Source organism: Podarcis cretensis (genome assembly GCF_951804945.1).
Source record: "Podarcis cretensis genome assembly, chromosome: Z".
Lineage (NCBI taxonomy): Eukaryota > Metazoa > Chordata > Lepidosauria > Squamata > Lacertidae > Podarcis > Podarcis cretensis.
The window spans coordinates 9,923,206-9,940,541 of NC_137184.1; the positions used below are offsets into that span (position 1 = coordinate 9,923,206).

The following is a 17,336-nucleotide window of genomic DNA, read 5'->3' on the forward strand; positions in this document are numbered from 1 at the left end:
TGAAAAGAACATTGGGAGAGACTTTGCAGTTGGTTCCAACTCATGGGCTAGTGGTTGTCTATTCCTGCTATGAGACAATCTTCCTCATAAACATTTCTAGATGCCAGTGGTGGCTGGTGCCTACTAGGGACTGGTAGAGCATAAGGCAGGGAGCCCAGCAACAGCTGGCACCAGAGCTAGTGACAGGCAGAGCCAACAAATTATAGTTTTTTCCCCATCTACGTCACTGCTGAGTCCTGCAAGGGCAACTTTGAACCTAAAGAGGAGGAAGCTGAGAGGCAGTGCCACCCCCTGGACTGCTTGTCAGTAAGAAGCCAGACTGAGACTGGTGGAGAAGTGCCCCCCTCGCCCTGGTGGATGAGGTACCACCTGTCTGTTTCAAGAGAGTGCACCTCTGGGGATAAAGTCAAACTGCACCGTGACCTCTCCAAGATGCTAGCCTGGGCAGTGTACAGTCATACCTCGGGTTACAGACGCTTCAGGTTCCGTTTTTTCAGGTTATGGACATGCCAAAACCTGGACGTACTGGAATGGGTTACTTCCAAGTTTCGACAGCCGTGCATGTACAGAAGTGCTAAATTGTGCTTTGCGCATGCGCAGAAGAGCCAAATCGCAATCCGCACATGCACAAACGCAGCTCTGCGGGTTGCGAACACCACGGGTTGCGAAAGTGCATCCCGCACGTATCACGTTTGCAACCCGAGCATCCACTGTATATAGAAGTCCTAGGCTGCTCAGATAACAGGACTCCCCTCTTAGCCTCATCCTACATCAAGAGCGAAATTTATCCTTTACTTTTGAAGCATGGATGTAGAAAAAGCTCAAGTTCAAGCAGGCAAAATATAATGGTGAGCTGTCTACTGTGAACCTTTCATATGTGTTAGAATCAGTAGCTTTTCCATGCACACATGCAGAAGTGGCAACCAGAAAATGACAACAACAACAAAAATCCCCTCACACAGTTTCATGTTCGCTAAAGGGAAATTCAAGTGCACTTCCATCGTTCACAGCTGACAGCAAACCAGAACTATGTTTGCTCAAACAAAGTGCATTTCTGTAAACCACCCTGTGATCCTCTGATGGAGGGTAGTATCGAAATTTACATAATAATGATGATGGTGACGTTGCACCTGGCACAACAAATCCAGAGTTTTTGCTGGGAAATGCACTGAAAAGCATAGGATGAATGAATAATTAGCAGGAAGATGTTTAAATGCTACACAAGCAAATCAGGACAAAAGCGCAATAAAGTCCAGATATCGTCGAACCACGACATAAACTTTGTGCAAGCAAATCAGGATGGATGCTCAATAAATAGGTCCTCTAGGAGAGCCCTTAAATGTGCTCTTTCAGGTTTAAAAATGAAAAGCATTGACTATGAATAAAAATATTAATTATTATAGATTTGGGGACACAAACCCAAATCCTATAAATTAATAAATGGTAGGATTTTGATTATTTGGAGTATTGAAGGGAAACTTGCAGGCCAGTGGGAAAAATAAAGGCTAAGCTTTCTTTCCAAGCCAGGGCCTCACCTGGGATCGAGGCATTAAAATGATGAAATGTCATGTTAGCCCATCTGAGAGCCTGAGCCTGGGAAGACAGGGATTGCCGTGGTGACAGGATGTGGGTTCACAGTGACAGGAAGAGTCTTTTAGAACAAGGTGTGCTAGGAAGAAGATGGGGAAGAAGAAAGACTAGAAGAGATGCCTTTGACTCCACGGCTGCACTGCTGTAGGAGACAAGCCTTGCTTGAAAAGGACCATGCTGTAAGATCTGGACTTTTTAATAAATTGCTGGTCCGAATGTGTTTTGTTTTGTTTTAAAATGTTACATGGTCCTGCTAGAGTACGGCTTACTTTCATGGAAAATCAACAAGGCATCAACTGATGTGGCCTGGCTTCTCAAGCCAAGATAAAACCGTTCTGTGATGAGGTACTGTCTGCTCAATTTCAGTCCAAAGTAGCCTGTGGTTTGTTCATGTTTTCCTTATACCCTTGATAGTACTAGTTTAAAATTGGAATGCTGACACTCAGTAACTGTCAGGGTAAACCTGGAGACAGATCTAAACCTCAGAAGCTACACTGGGAACTGTGACAGGAGGCCTGATGTAATTATTTTTGATCCAACCTTACCTCAATGCGTTGCAATGCTCTGGGAAGCATCTTTTTTTCATCTCCTTGAATTATTCCAAAACGGACATAAACTTGAGCATTAGCCAATCTCTTGTTGTAAAAATATCTTGAAAATAACAGCAAAGTAGAAATATTATTATTATCACTACTATTACTATTGCTGCTGCTGCTACTACTACTACTATTTCAATTTAGTACCCACCCTTTATCATAATACCACAGGGTGAGATACTACAATTTAAAAGACATTATTAAAAACAGTTCAAAACAAAACCACTCCACCAGTTATTGACACTGTTTCACAGAAAACTATGAGCTAAACTTATAGTAGTAACTGATTTATTTCAGACAAGAAGGGTTTTGTTTCTTTGTTTAAAAAATGTATCACAATGAGGTAAAGAATGAAATTTCAGAAGCACTGGGTTCTGTCACATTAGTCCTACTAGGAGTAGGCCCACTGAAATTAACTGACAAGAGTAATTTAGGTTGATTAATTTCAGTGGGTCTACTCTGAGTAGAACTTAGTTAGATTAACATGTATTTTGAGCTATAATTTTAGCTTCAATGTGTGTTTTAACAATTCATTATAGTTCTATTTTGGGGGTTTTAAGCTCTTTAGCTTTGATTTTTATTGACAATTTTAATGTATATTTTATACTGTATGTAAGAGGTTTTATGTTGTATCCATTGCTAGTCCTAATCAGAAAGGACCCACTGAAATTAATGCTCATTACTAACTTAGATCTAGAAATTTCAATGTGTCCACTCAAAGTAGAAATTAGATGATCACAACCTTTTATTTACAATTACATGGTTTATACATTTTGTTAGATAAATAGCTTCAACCAATTATAGCAGAAAACAAGAGTACAAACAATTACGAGGAAGAAAACCATGTTTTACATTCCAGAATCCACTACAGCTTTGCAGAAGATACAAGACAAGACTCTCACATTGCAAATCCCGCCCCCCATTAAAAATAATTGCTTTTAAAAAGCAAACCCAAAGACAAACAAGAAGGATGCAATATGCACAAGCCCGCCTTACCTCGCTTTAATAATGATCCTGAATTGTTCAAATTGCTGAGAGCTTATAAAATTCTTTTCTGGTTCTATCATGACAGAGAAGCTTGGCAATGCTTGAAATGTGAAGTGGAAGAAAGCTCAGTTAAACCCTTTTACTTTTAAGTACTGTATAAAAGAGATCAAATCTATTTCTGCAGAACATTCACTGCTAGGGCTAGCACATGTTTTCACCAGACCTCCATCCAGAGTTTGGAGGCATGTGCTTAGACCAGTTCCTTGCTTAAGAGCAGGAAAGGGGGAGAAATTTGATTCAGTTCAAATTTAGAAGCAAACTTGCCTGATTCTCACTTTTTGAAACAATATCTGAATTGAAGCACAATGACCCTTCAAAAACTGGCACTACTCTGAATTTTGCAACATAGTTCTCGAATTAAGTAATGTATACAAAGATGCATATATTAGGGTAAAGTATGCATATTAATGGGACGCAGGTGGCGCTGTGGGTTAAAGCCTCAGCGCCTAGGGCTTGCCGATCGAAAGGTCGGCGGTTCGAATCCCTGCGGCGGGGTGCGCTCCCGCTGCTCGGTCCCAGCGCCTGCCAACCTAGCAGTTCGAAAGCACCTCCGGGTGCAAGTAGATAAATAGGGACCGCTTACCAGCGGGAAGGTAAACGGCGTTTCCGTGTGCGGCTCTGGCTCTGGCTCTGGCTCTGGCCAGAGCAGCGATGTCACGCTGGCCACGTGACCCGGAAGTGTCTCCGGACAGCGCTGGCCCCTGGCCTCTTAAGTGAGATGGGCGCACAACCCCAGAGTCTGTCAAGACTGGCCCGTACGGGCAGGGGTACCTTTACCTTTACCTTTATGCATATTAATGCAGTCATTAGTGAACATAAAATACAAAAATATGGGAAGCTGCTTTTCAAATATCTGGATATCAGGCAAATCTGCTTATAAAAATGTGCATATTAGGAGAGATAGCACCCAGTGGGTGCTATCATGTCCTAATGGGTGCTATCATGTCCTCTCTCAGTTCTCTCCATGCTGATAACCAGCTGGAAGTTTTCCTTGCATAATTGTAGAACATGCTTCCAATGAGCTTATTATTAATTAGATTCTTACTCACCCAGGGCTGGTTACAGCAATTAAAAAATACATAATGAAAACAGTTTGAAACACATTATAGTCAAGGGGATAAGGTGGGTGCTAATCTATATATTTGTATATCTATACGGTGTTAAAGGCCAGGGTGAAGATGTCTGACTTCAGCATAAAACAGAAACTACATAACAAGGGTGCCAAATACACCTCTGTGGGGAGGGAATTCTATGCCTTAGGGGCTGTCACAGAGAAGGCCCTATTTTGGGCCACCAACCTCCATACTTCTGAGGGCAGCAGAACTACCAAGATGGCTCCCTCTGCTGATCTTAACAACTGAGAGGGATTGTAAGGTATGACGTTATCTCTCAGATATTTGGGGCACAAGTCATTTAGTACTTTAAACCGATAATTAGGTATGGTAGCCCTCAACTGCCTAACCATTCATGAAATTAATCCACTGATGAAATTCATTAAATTTATATCCCACTCTTCCTGCCCCCACTCCCCGCCAAAGGAGCCTAGGGCAGCAAACCACGAACAACAAAACAATACAACTAAAAACAAAACAAAACATTTACAAACATCTAAGGACATCTAAAAACAGTTAACAAATAAATATGTCCATCTTACTCATTACCAGTTCAAAGAATATTATAATATACCTCCCCCAAAAAGAGAATTAGTGAATTGGCTTTATAGTATCTATATAAATATCCACATTACCATATTCTTTAACTTGAAACCCTGTTTTGGCAGAGGTTGTGAAATCCTTTTGATACTTGGCTTTTATTGTCCAATAACCAAATCTATGGGGAAAAAGAGAAAATTAAAAAAAAAAAAAAATGGGGAAAGGGAGCCTTAAAGCCACACACTGAACTTCTTGGCTGAGCAGGAATTTGGACCCAGTTTCCCTGGTCAAGCCTCTAACCACTAAAGTTGTGCCCATGGGCTAGGCTAGGGCATCTTTGCTTTTCTTTTTCTTTTTCTTTTTGCAGAAAAGTGTCCTCTGTGCTGTTTTAGACTTCAACACTTTTTTCTCTGTATTTTAGTTCCTCCTCCTCTGCAAAACTGCACAGACAGAGGGTGACCTACAGAAACGAAGATGTTAATTTTGCTTTATTTCCTTTCAGTAACGTTTTACAAATGTTTGTGGTTTCAGATCGGTTACAAGAAATTGGGGGAATTGTTACTGTGAAGTTCCTTCCAGGCTTGCCTCTAAGCAAATAGCTTTACAAAGTTTTACCAAGCAGAGCTCTGCTGCGCGTGTAGTAGCCAGTGTGTTTCTTCTGCCATGCCCCTATGTGCCAAAACTCCAACAAACTATATGTTTCCCTGTCTTGTGGCAAAATCCCAACTCCATTCCCTATTATATTTGAAGGCAAACCACTGCTTAATGCAGCAAGAAGTGACAGAAAGTAGACAAGGAAGGTGAAATAGAGAGAGAGAGAGAAAGAGACTATATTCTCAAAACAGAATGACTTGCTGACTGGCAAGATGTTAATTTTGCTTAATTCCCTTCCAGTATTGTTTGAGGTTACAAATAGCTTGCAATTGATTGGGCTGAACACTATGCAACTGTGATGTTTCATGCTGGTTTGTATCAAACCAATTAGCATTACAAAGCTCAACTATGGCATGTAATATGCAATATTTTTCTTATAGTTGTAAATTATAGTGCTTTTGTTTTTTGCTTTTTCTATTGAATAAACTGCTGTTAACTGTGTGTGCCATTGTAATGGATTGCTTTGAAGTCGTTTCTGCACCAAGTAATTTTTAGCCTCCAATTCCGCCCCCCCAACCCATCCCGTATTTTGCCTGACCTGTCCTTTATTTTGCCCAACCAAAAGTGGCAACCCTACCATGGGCCCTACGACGCCCTTGTCATACCCTCCAACATTTCTCTGATGAAAATAGGGAAGTCCTACCATACCCTTCAACATTTCTCTGATTAAAATTAGGACATCCTAAGGAAAAGCAGGGCTATTCTGGGATCAAATCAGAAACTGGGATGATGGCTTCTGTAAATCCATGACTGTCCCTGAAAAATAGGAATACTTGGAGGGTCTGCCTTGAGGTCTTCACCTTGCACTCACAAAACCTGATTCACCACACACAGAGAGAAACAGCTCCTTTGAGATGGTGAAAGATATTTTTTTTAATCCTTTGAAAATTACACAGAGCTTAAGAAGGAAATTAGAAGGGTGACTCTCTTGCCCACTTCCTCTTTCAACTCTGTGCTTTTCAGCACTGGGATTAATTCTACAGGACCTGGTTTGTGCATTGATTGCTTGGAAAACGTAGTCTGTGTGCATGCATTTCATTTCTTTTTGTTTTGGGGAAGGGCAATGGCAGGCAGAATGGGGGAGCAAAAAGTTTGCCAGGGAGGTGGCACCCACACCACTCACTCCAAAATCTAAATGTGCTGTGGGACCTAAAAACCTCAGCAACCCTGATCTGGTCACTGAACCACATTGGTGTTGTTAAGTGTGAGAGAGTTCTTTGGAGACCCCAATCCCCTCTCAAAGCTGGGAACAGATTGATAGTTAAATCACTCTTGAGTATTGTAGCTGTTTGATGGGGATAGCGGTCTCAGCACCCTGAATAAACTACAGTTCCCGGGATTTTGTGGGGGGAGGCAATGACTGTGTCATGTGCTTTGAAACTGCTTTAAATGTACAGATGAATGTATAGATGGGGTCTGTGAGTGTTAGTATCTCTCTTTTGGAAATCATGCCCATTCATACCCTCCAACATTTCTCTGATGAAAATAGGGACATCCCATTCCAGAATTATAATTTTACTATTTATACCCCGCACATTTTACTGGGTTGCCCCAGCCACTCTGGGCAGCTTCCAACATATATAAAAAAATAACAAAACATTAAATCTTTTTTTAAAAAAAAACCTCCCTATACAGGATTGCCTTCAGACGGCTCAGGGGTCAGATAACTCCATACCCTCCAACATTTCTCCAATGAAAATAGGGACATCCTAAGGAAAAGCGGGACATTCCGGGATCAAGTCAGAAACCAGGACAGCTTCTCTAAATCAGGGACGTCCCTGGAAAATAGGGACACTTGGGAGGGTCTGCACAATGAAACTTACAACAATTCTATGATTCTATGACTGCAGTCAGTCAAGTCTGAGCCACCACACTGAAACAGTGCAATGTAGCATGCGATTAGAGAGGGCTGGCGGACAGCATTAAAAAAACAGAGCTGTCATCTTTTCCTCAAGGAAGAAACCAGTTATGTTGCTCCTTGCTTTCAAACACCAAATGAATTTCCAGCACCCCCTAGAGGGCTAAAGGGAAACATGTTTTGCACCCTTTCAAATACAGTGGTACCTCAGGTTACATACGCTTCAGGTTACATATGCTTCAGGTTACAGACTCCTCTAACCCAGAAATAGTACCTCGAGTTAAGAACTTTGCTTCAGGATGAGAACAGAAATTGTGCTCTGGTGGCGCGGCCTTAACATGAGGCCCCATTAGCTAAAGTGGTGCTTCAGGTTAAGAACAGTTTCAGGTTAAGAACAGACCTCCAGAACGAATTAAGTACTTAACCCAAGGTACCACTGTACATTGAGAGTGCTGCACATCCCCTTTATTGTATCTTTAAGGGATTTTGTAAGGGCCAAACGAGATGTGATGTGATGTTAACTGCACAGGTGACATTAAAATGCATGGTTTAAAAAAAAATCTAAACAGCAATCAAGGTGGAGCTGGAGTTCCAGGAAGACCACAGTGGTCAGGGAAGAAGAATCAAAGTACAGTGGTACCTCAGGTTAAGTTCTTAATTCGTTCCAGAGGTCCGTACTTAACCTGAAACTGTTCCTAACCTGAAGCACCACTTTAGCTAATGGGGCTTCCTGCTGCCACTGTGCCACTGCTGCACGATTTCTGTTCTCATCCTGAAGCAAAGTTCTTAACCTGAAGCACTATTTCTGGGTTAGCAGAGTCTGTAACCTGAAGCGTATGTAACCTTAAGCATATGTAACCTGAGGTACCACTGTATTTTCCTCACAGCTGTAGTTCCAACCAAAGTCCCTCCCCTTAAAACTGTTCTGTGGGACTGGTAGGGTGGAAAGCAGGTGGAAAGGGGGGGGGGCAAAAGTAGGTATCGCTAGAGCCAATGTGTCAACTAATTCTAGTTTTGTCTCCATCCTCCTCCATGTGGGATTCCTCAAGGGATAACACTAAGGAGGAGGGAGCTGACAGACAATGCTGTTCTCTGGATTGGTTGACAGTAAAGCGAGATGAGCGCCACAACCCCAGAGTTGTCCGCGACTGGACCTAACGGTCAGGGGTCCCTTTACCTTTACTTTTAAGGTAAACAGGTAAGGCAGGGTAAGGGCAGGTAGACTGATGCTCCCATTCCCCTAATGGAACAATCTCCACTGAAGCTGCTATTTATGCATTGTTAAACTATGGAACTTGTAGTAAGGGCCACCAAACAAGATGGCTTCTAAAAAGATTTAAACGAATTCATAAGAGGAGAGGCCTATCAGTGGCGACTAGCCATGATAGCTATGCTCTCAGTGGTATTCAACTAGTGTGTCGTAGCACCCTGGGGCACCTTGAATGATGGTCAGGTGTGCTGCGAGCAACATGGATCTCCATCCCTCTTTCCTTCCCTCCCTCCTCTGATGCCCTCTTGCTTCTCTGTCTCCCAGAGGCTTACAGTGGCTCTAGCAACAAGCTCCCCAGGCAAATGGTGCCTCTGGGGCTGGCCACGGGGTGCTGGTTGCCAGGAGCTGAGGTGGCCTCAGAATAAAGTGGGTCAGTGTAAGGAGGCACCTCTCTTTGGGGCATGGCTCAGAGACCAGGAGCAGCTGCGGGAGCTGCCCAGAAGACTGGCAAGAAGAAGGGAGGAGGCTGAGGGAACACTCCCCAAGGGAGGGTGTTCAAAAAGGAATGAGGGGGTGCCAGCTCTGCAGGCAAGGGGTGACATAACAGGGCATCTGAGGCTCGTGCATGTTTCCCCATATGGTGCGTCACAGAAAGAATGTAGCTGGTCAAGGGAGCCATGGACTCAAAAAGGTTGGAAACCTCTGCTCTGTAAACACCACAGCTGAAGGCAGCAGGGCTTCTGAATACCATTTCTTGAAACCAGAGGAGGGGAAAGTGTTCCCTGCCCCACAATTGCATTTCCACTGTTGCTCATCACCACACCACAAGCGGATTTTTATAGCCAGGAAACTAAATTTATTCAGCCTATACCACGGAGAAGCCTAGCAGCAGACGTCATGGTGGGGCTGAAGTCCTTATCTAACACAGAGGCAGATTTAGGGAAGAGCTCCCGTTGCTCGGTCCCTACTCCTGCCAACCTAGCAGTTCGAAAGCACATCAAAGTGCAAGTAGATAAATAGGTACCGCTCTGGCGGGAAGGTAAACGGCGTTTCCTTGTGCTGCTCTGGTTCGCCAAAAGTGGCTTAGTCATGCTTGCCACATGACCCAGAAGCTGTACACCAGCTCCCTCGGCCAATAAAGTGAGATGAGCACCGCAACCCCAGAGTTGGCCACGACTGGTCCTAATGGTCAGGGGGTGGTTACCTTTAACCAGTTCTGCCTCGCTGGGTACAGAGCCTGGGGGTGGGTGGGTACTACAACTATGATGTAGTGAATTGAGCAGAATGCAAGAGGCAATGGAACATCGAATTCTGGACTTGCAGAGGGTGCTGCTGAGATTTGAAAGACCAAAGTCCACCCCTGCCTGACAGTCCAGCAGGTGGATCACTGTCTCTTAACTGGGAGCCCTTGAAGGCAGCCCTGTATCAGGATGTTGTTAATGTTTGATGTTTTACTATGTTTTATATATGCTGTAAGCTGCCCCGAGTGGCTGGGGAAACCCAGCCAGATGGGCGGGGTATAAATAATAAAATTATTAATCATAATAATTTTGGGATGGGATGGAGTAAGACAGTCAGGAGGGTTTTAGGGTACAGAAGTATCAACAGGAGTGCTGGATGGGCTCAGCCATCGTGTTTGCACCATGCTGAGCTTGTCACCCCTCACCCTCCCAGAAATGAGCAGCAACTCACCTGTCAGGTGGTCAGATAAGTGCCTCTGCCCCATCATATCAACCACTAGTCGAGACAAGCCTTCTTCCTTTCCCTTCCACTCAAAATTTGGTCTCCAGTTTTGAGAGGTTTTATCTAATGAATGGATTTGTAAAATGATACTGAAACCCCCACCCCCCTCCACCATGTCAAGGCTCCAAAATTATTTGACAGTAGTGACAAATATTCGCTGCACCATGGGATAAGTCCTGATCAATCCGCTATATTCAGGCTATATAAAAAAGATTTTAAAGCTGACTGAGCACACATCCCTCATACTAAATAAAGGAAAGGTTTCATTCAACCCATAACATTTAAAATATGAACAGATCTACTTAGGATATGGTGGGATTTTGAAGTCAGGGAAAGATAAAATCCCAGTGACGTCCTCTTCTTCGATAATATCCACTTCTACTCCATCAGGATCCTTTACAGAAAATAAAAACAGCTTTTACAGCTATGGCACAATCTTAATTATCCAAATGAGTAAGATAGAATATATGTCTTAGGATAATCAAGTATAGAAATCCACAAAGGATGTATGCTCTTTTGAATCTTTTTACCTATCTTTTAAATGAATTATCTCCAACTTCGGATATTTTTGAACTGGACGAGGCTATCACACCCACACCATATGTTTAAACTACCTGTAATGAACTTTAAAGCACATGGCTTCCCACAAAGGAATCTGGGAACTGTAACTTACCTATTACAAGAGCTGTAGCTCCCAGCACCCTTAACAAACTACAGTTCCCAAGATGCTTTGGGGTGAGCCATGTGCTTTCAATGCAAGGTGTGACTGTAATGAAGCAACGAAAGAGCACAATTACATTCCATGAAGAGCTTGAGCATTCCCCTAGCTGCTCAGTGAAAGCTGCTAATTCAAGTTCTTGCGGAAATGATTATTCCAGGCCACATAAGGACACCTGGTGTTCCTTACTATTCCTGGTGCTCTTTGACTGCTTTGAACGACAAAGTGTGGCAGTGCCTGTACTTTGGAAACTCCCTGCCTATTGGAATCAAGCAGGCACCTTCCCCCATACACTTGTTGGTGCCTGCTAAAATCACTCCCATACTCCACATGGCATAATGATGAAGCTGAGCCCCGCCTCAATTCGAAACAGAAGAATTTTTCACATGCACACAGGATAATGTGAGGAAAGAATTTTTCACATGCACTATGGCATAACTGCCTGTTTTCTAATTGCTTGTAACAATCATACACCTACATATATGCTTTAGAGTTCAATATGAGTCAATAAACTCCTTTGACTAGTCAAGTAATTAGTTCCATAATACAATATTAATAAAAGCTTTCAAATACTTCAAGAGAACTGGTTTCACCATCTTCTTCTTCTTTTTCATCTTTTCTCATCTGCCCCTTTTAAAAATAAGCTGCCTAGCTCCTTAATAAATCTCATATCCACAAGTGCACAGAAGCTAATTTCACACTGCAAAAATTAATATTTTTTGACACGGCACAAAATGTGTCTAGCTGCATATTAGACTCACCACAAATGTTAAGGTGGCAGATCTTCGTGCTGGCTTCAGTTCTTCATTCAAAGAATAGACCCTGACCTTCACTGTAATGTAAAAATGTTTATTTAACTTACTTTATTTATAAGGAAATCTTTCCCTCACTTTCAGTCCCATTAGGGCTTCCCAAGGCAGCTACCAATCAATAGAATCATAAGCACAAGAAAACCATCAACCAATAGCAAAAGAAACACACACAGCAACAGCAGCAGTGCAATGGCAATCAACAACAACCAATGTTAACTATAATTAATCACCAGACAGATTACACTCATGGGGAGTGGGAAGTCAGGATGCACACTTTGGCATCACCTAAGTAGCAGAACGTCACCATACATAAACTTTGCATTTCTGTGTGTGGATTCTATTTTTTTATTTATATCTTGCCTTTTTCCCAAGATGAGATTCAAGGCAACTTCCAAAATTTAAAAACATCAATTAAAGAAAGAAAGAAAGAAAGAAAGAAAGAAAGAAAGAAAGAAAGAAAGTTAAAAGCAATAGTTAAAATACATCAAAACATATTTAGAACCAGCAATTATCTCAATAGGAAGGTTTTCGCCTGCTGGTGGAAGGATAATAAGGAGGAAATGGCCACAATATGGGACTGTTAGCAGACCTTGTAGCTTGGATGAATTATATTGGTATAATCACTTGCAGTTTCTGGAGTTCAAAGGATATATTCATGTTGGAACGACTTACAGGATGAGAGGAGATGCAAGAGAGAAAGTAGCTAACATCTTGTCTCAATAAGTTGGAAGAAACAACAAAATAGCTAAGCTTGTAGGAGTGGAGTTAACTTCGACAGAGATCATTGGCTAGATCACTGGACAAACAGTGTCTTGTGTGGTTTAAAGTAACACATGCAGTAACTACAAACTCAAGAGAAGGAAATTTACAGTATTTGCTTTTCTGCAACAGAGACCTACTACTACTACTGCACTATTATTGTGCTATTTTGTCAATGACACATAGCAGAACACACACAAGAAGTTTGGAAGACCTCGAGTTGAATTATTAATTGATTCAGTGCTATAGGTTTAAAATGTTTGGGACTTTTAAATAAAACAAGATCAGGATAATGTGAATTGCCACCAAGTGTTTAGCAAAAGGAAAGCTGACTTTACCTGACTGATCCGGGGTGTAAACAGGTTTGTCAGTCTGAATAAAGAGAAAACCATTCTCATATGTAATAGGCATTTTCTTCTCTCTTGTAAAGTGTGGAGAAATGGCTTCCAAATACACATGCCCAATTGAATTCTTTGGGTCTCTGCTTGACAAATCTTTTGGCTGAATCTAGAAATGTGATAGAGAATAGTTTTAAAAACATACATGCCAGAGTAACCCATGAAAGGAAAACAGTGGCAGATAGCATTTTGTGGTTGCAAGGGTATTGCCCTGCATATATTAAGTCATGATTTATGTATTTAAACATTTTAAAATGTTTTTGGGCAAAGCCTTCACACGAACATAAGGAAACTATATTATATACACATGCAAGCACATGTAATCAAAAATACAAACAAAAATAATTAAAAGAGTACAAGAGTGCTAGTATGGACTTATGATTAGGCTGATGTAAAGGTAAAGGTAAAGGTACCCCTGCCCGTACGGGCCAGTCTTGACAGACTCTGGGGTTGTGCGCCCATCTCACTTAAGAGGCCAGGGGCCAGCGCTGTCCGGAGACACTTCCGGGTCACGTGGCCAGCGTGACATCGCGGCTCTGGCAAGCCAGAGCCGCACACGGAAACGCCGTTTACCTTCCCTCTGGTAAGCGGTCCCTATTTATCTACTTGCACCCGGAGGTGCTTTCGAACTGTTAGGTTGGCAGGCGCTGGGACCGAGCAGCGGGAGCGCACCCCGCCGCAGGGATTCGAACCACCGACCTTTCGATTGGCAAGTCCTAGGCGCTGAGGCTTTAACCCACAGCGCCACCTGCGTCCCTCCAGGTACTAGATGTTAAATAGTGGGTAGACATAGCAGACGACACAGCTCTTTATTTGTAAGGTGGAACAGAACTGAACAGCAAACAGCTCAGCCGGCCTGCTTTTATAGGCAGCCGGCTGTCAACATTGTAGCAACAACAACCCAGGGTTTCCCGCCTAAAATAACTGATGTGGACCTGAGTGAAAACTATATACACGATACTCCTGGTGGCCAGGGTGAGAACTTCAATACATAACACCAGGACCTAGGAGACCAGGGTTCAAATTCCCACTCAGCTATGAATCTATGGGATGGGCCACCCCTGCAATGGTGGGCATGACCAGAGGCAAAAGTGGATGGAGCAATGGATGTATTTTTGTACAGTAGGTGACTTTCTATACACAAATAACCCTTCTTTGTCCTCCAGCCAGGCAAGCAAGAGGCATTATTTGAGTTCAAAGGCACATTCAAGCCAGACAAAAACGCTTTAAAGTACAAAGCAGGGCCAGTGGTGGGTGAGGTCTGTGGTGAGTTCTGAAGGCCACATAGAGAGGCCTGGAGGGCCTGAAGTTCCCCAACATTGTTATAATGTAGCACCCTGCTTGTGGTTAACGCTTAGCTGGAATGAAATATTCAACGCAGCAATAGAGAAATTAAAATAGTAATTTATTTGTCAGACAAATAAATATGAGGCACAGTGGTATATGGTTACCAAGCTCTGGCCTGGCCTCTTGCCATTCTGGCCAGCACTTATATTTCCTTAATCCAGCCCCCTTGCTCCTCCTGTGGCTGCCTCTGTCCAATCAGCCTGGTTGAAATTCCTATTGGCTGTTTGCTAGAACCAATCACAAAAGATACACCCATTTCCTTCTTGCCCTTTTATGGAAATCAAAAAGCTATATATTCTTCTATCTATAAATGACAAATAAGTAGTAATATATCTTACATGTGTCTCAACAAGGAATCTTAATTACCAGCTCACCTCTTGCCCTCCTTGCCCTATTGCCTTCCAAAACAGATAATTAATCTTGAATTTTTATCTTATGCATATGTCAAAGATTGAGTTCACATCAACATTGAGAGATCTCCTTCATTTGAAGGTTTCTAAACAAAAGGCCTGACAACCATATATCAGGAGCGCTCGATTGGCGTCTTCTGTCTGGCAAGGGGCTTGGCTAGTGCCTGACTTAATTTCAGGATAGTTACAACTCTTACAACTATATGAAATAAGAATCTAGCATTTCTTAAATCCTTTGCATAATTATATTTAAACTAATATATTTAATACATAAATAACCTTTTAAAAGGAAAAGAAATCTTAAAAGGATCTTAGTTTAAGAAACAAACAGCTTTTGAAAAGTCTTCCCAGAAAATGTTCTGTTTCTACCAGCTAGATGCTTTTTCACTGCTCTTGACCTTCTTAACCTTAGGAAGAAGATATGGCTCATTTTACTATTTATCCACCCTTAATTTGTAGGGTCAGTGTAACCTTGGCTGTCAGCCTGTAATTCCCTTTTTACGACTTTGAGAATTGTTTTCTGCTATAAATCAGGGGGGCCCCTTGTCTAGGAGTAAAAATATCTTGCCAAGGTTTTTTAGGCAACTGGTCTCCTGGCATAAAATATTTGAAAATCATTAAGTTTTTCTTAAAATACAAGCCCTGATTAAACATATAAGCTTTAATAAAAATGCAGGCTTATGATTAGATGCCTCAATAAACCAAGCACATACATGTATCAGAAATGCTGTACTACATACCGTTAAGGTTACAGCTCCTTGAAACTTATTGGCAGGTGTTAACTGAACACGACCAGAGGCAAAAGTAGTTTGCTTATCTGGGAAGCTTTTCACAGATATTGTGACTGGAAACTCTTGTTCATATCCAAAGGCTTGAATCACCACCATCTCAGAGGCCCCAACGCGGAACATTTTGGGTGAAGAAACGACATAACTGTAAGAGAAAGGGGCATCAATTTTTTTTTTTTTTAAATGGATTCCAAGGAAAGCTGATAAAGTACTGTCTGAAAAATGGGGGTGGGGTGTCACGGCTAAAATGGCCACTGTTTCTTTAATGTGAATACAGCTGGGTCAGCATGACTCAGCGGCCTGCAGCAGGTTGTATATATATTCTCGTGGACTCTTTTTGTGCCGACAAGGGTCCGAGGACCAGGCTGAGGAGACAAAGGGAGGTCAGAACCCTTTTTTTTTTTTTTTTTTGCTTTTTACAAACACTGACATGGGGTAGGTTTATTAAGCACTTAAATGACAGTCAACAGCAGGGGGCCCATGTACTCCGTTTATATAAGGATAAACTGTGCTCAGTTTCCATATTTAAAACAAACTGACCAAACCCTATAAGAACACCTTTTTTCTCAGAACCTCCTCTTCCTGTTCTTCTCCAGGCAGGTAATACTTCACCACATCCTGGTGAATACCCCTCAAGTACTTTTTTCTTCTTCTGCATCTATTAGTTACTGAATTGGGGTAGGTAAGAACTTCTGGCTCCCCTAGAGAAACCCGAACTGACTGTGGTGACTTTAGAGCCAGCAGGGCACAGGCCTTCCATCCCAAATGCTGCCAGCCACCACTGCTAATAGAGGCGCAGTTATGCAGGCAAGTTGAAAAGGTGGCAATCCTAGTTATACGTATTCACTTCTGCACTGAGTTTATTCACATCTCACTTTATAGCAGCTGAGAAAATACTCTCAAAATAAAACCACGCTCACAACTGCTACAGGAAATCTGCTCCACAACTGAGCTATTTAAGGTGGCTCAGGTTGTGCCTTCCCAACCGCTATTCTGATCCTAAACAACAAAGGGCATTAGGCTGGATCCATAGCAAGGAGATCATTGTAAAAGTTCTTCAGGGATGGCACGCCAACCCTAAGCTGTAGCTCAGAAGAGAGGGCAGACTGCCACTTAGGGCTCATCCAGACTGCCTTTTGTGCTGGACTTTAAAGCTCTGTATCCAAGCTTCCCCGCTTTCCCCAGGTGAAACTGTGTTTTACTGCTGAATGGTGAAATGTGAGTTTTCCTGGGGAAAGTTGCAGGAGAAAAGAAAAACCACTGAGACACAGACCTGTGCCTGGGAAATGTGGTGCTAAAGGAAGTCATCAGTGGTGCTGAGTTGCCCCCTAGAGTTGCCATGCCTGCACAACATGATAGTGAACCACCTCTCTTTATCTTTAATGTTTCTTATCTCTCTGTTCTCTCCCCCTTCCTTCCTTCCTTCCTTTCTTTTTTCCTTTTGTTTTATTTTTCCCTTTCTCTCTCTCCTCTCATGTCTTTTCAATTCTATCTGTTCTAGATTTTATTTTATTCTATTGTGAAAACTTTAATAAAAATAAGAAAGGAAAGCACATTTTTAAACTTACCAAACATGTAGTCTTTTTTTTTTCTATGCTAGGGGAATAGGGAACCTTTGGAACTCAATTTGAAGTGCATATTTTAAAGGTCTTACAGCCTATATTTCCATACTTTACTTTGCTGCATATTTTGTGATTTCAGATCTCTGCTGGGGTTCTCTCACCAAAATGTACTTGCACCAAACTTGAATATCC

General features: G+C 42.2%; 1 protein-coding gene across 3 annotated transcripts in view; it reads right to left on the reverse strand.

The window, feature by feature from the left end:
- C5 (complement C5) overlaps positions 1-17,336 on the reverse strand; it is a 76,330-nt gene that overhangs the window by 55,548 nt on the left and 3,446 nt on the right. For 2 of the 3 annotated variants that reach the window (XM_079961899.1, XM_079961898.1), the window contains exons 2-8: positions 15,535-15,727; positions 12,978-13,146; positions 11,830-11,900; positions 10,653-10,744; positions 4,981-5,063; positions 3,183-3,273; positions 2,136-2,241 (exon numbers count right to left, since the gene is read on the reverse strand). In XM_079961899.1, the coding sequence (XP_079818025.1) occupies positions 2,136-2,241; positions 3,183-3,273; positions 4,981-5,063; positions 10,653-10,744; positions 11,830-11,900; positions 12,978-13,146; positions 15,535-15,727 (805 nt within the window). Of the gene's footprint in view, positions 1-2,135; positions 2,242-3,182; positions 3,274-4,980; positions 5,064-10,652; positions 10,745-11,829; positions 11,901-12,977; positions 13,147-15,534; positions 15,728-16,140; positions 16,268-17,336 lie in introns of those variants that run through there. The other variant, XM_079961900.1, reaches the window with a different exon arrangement.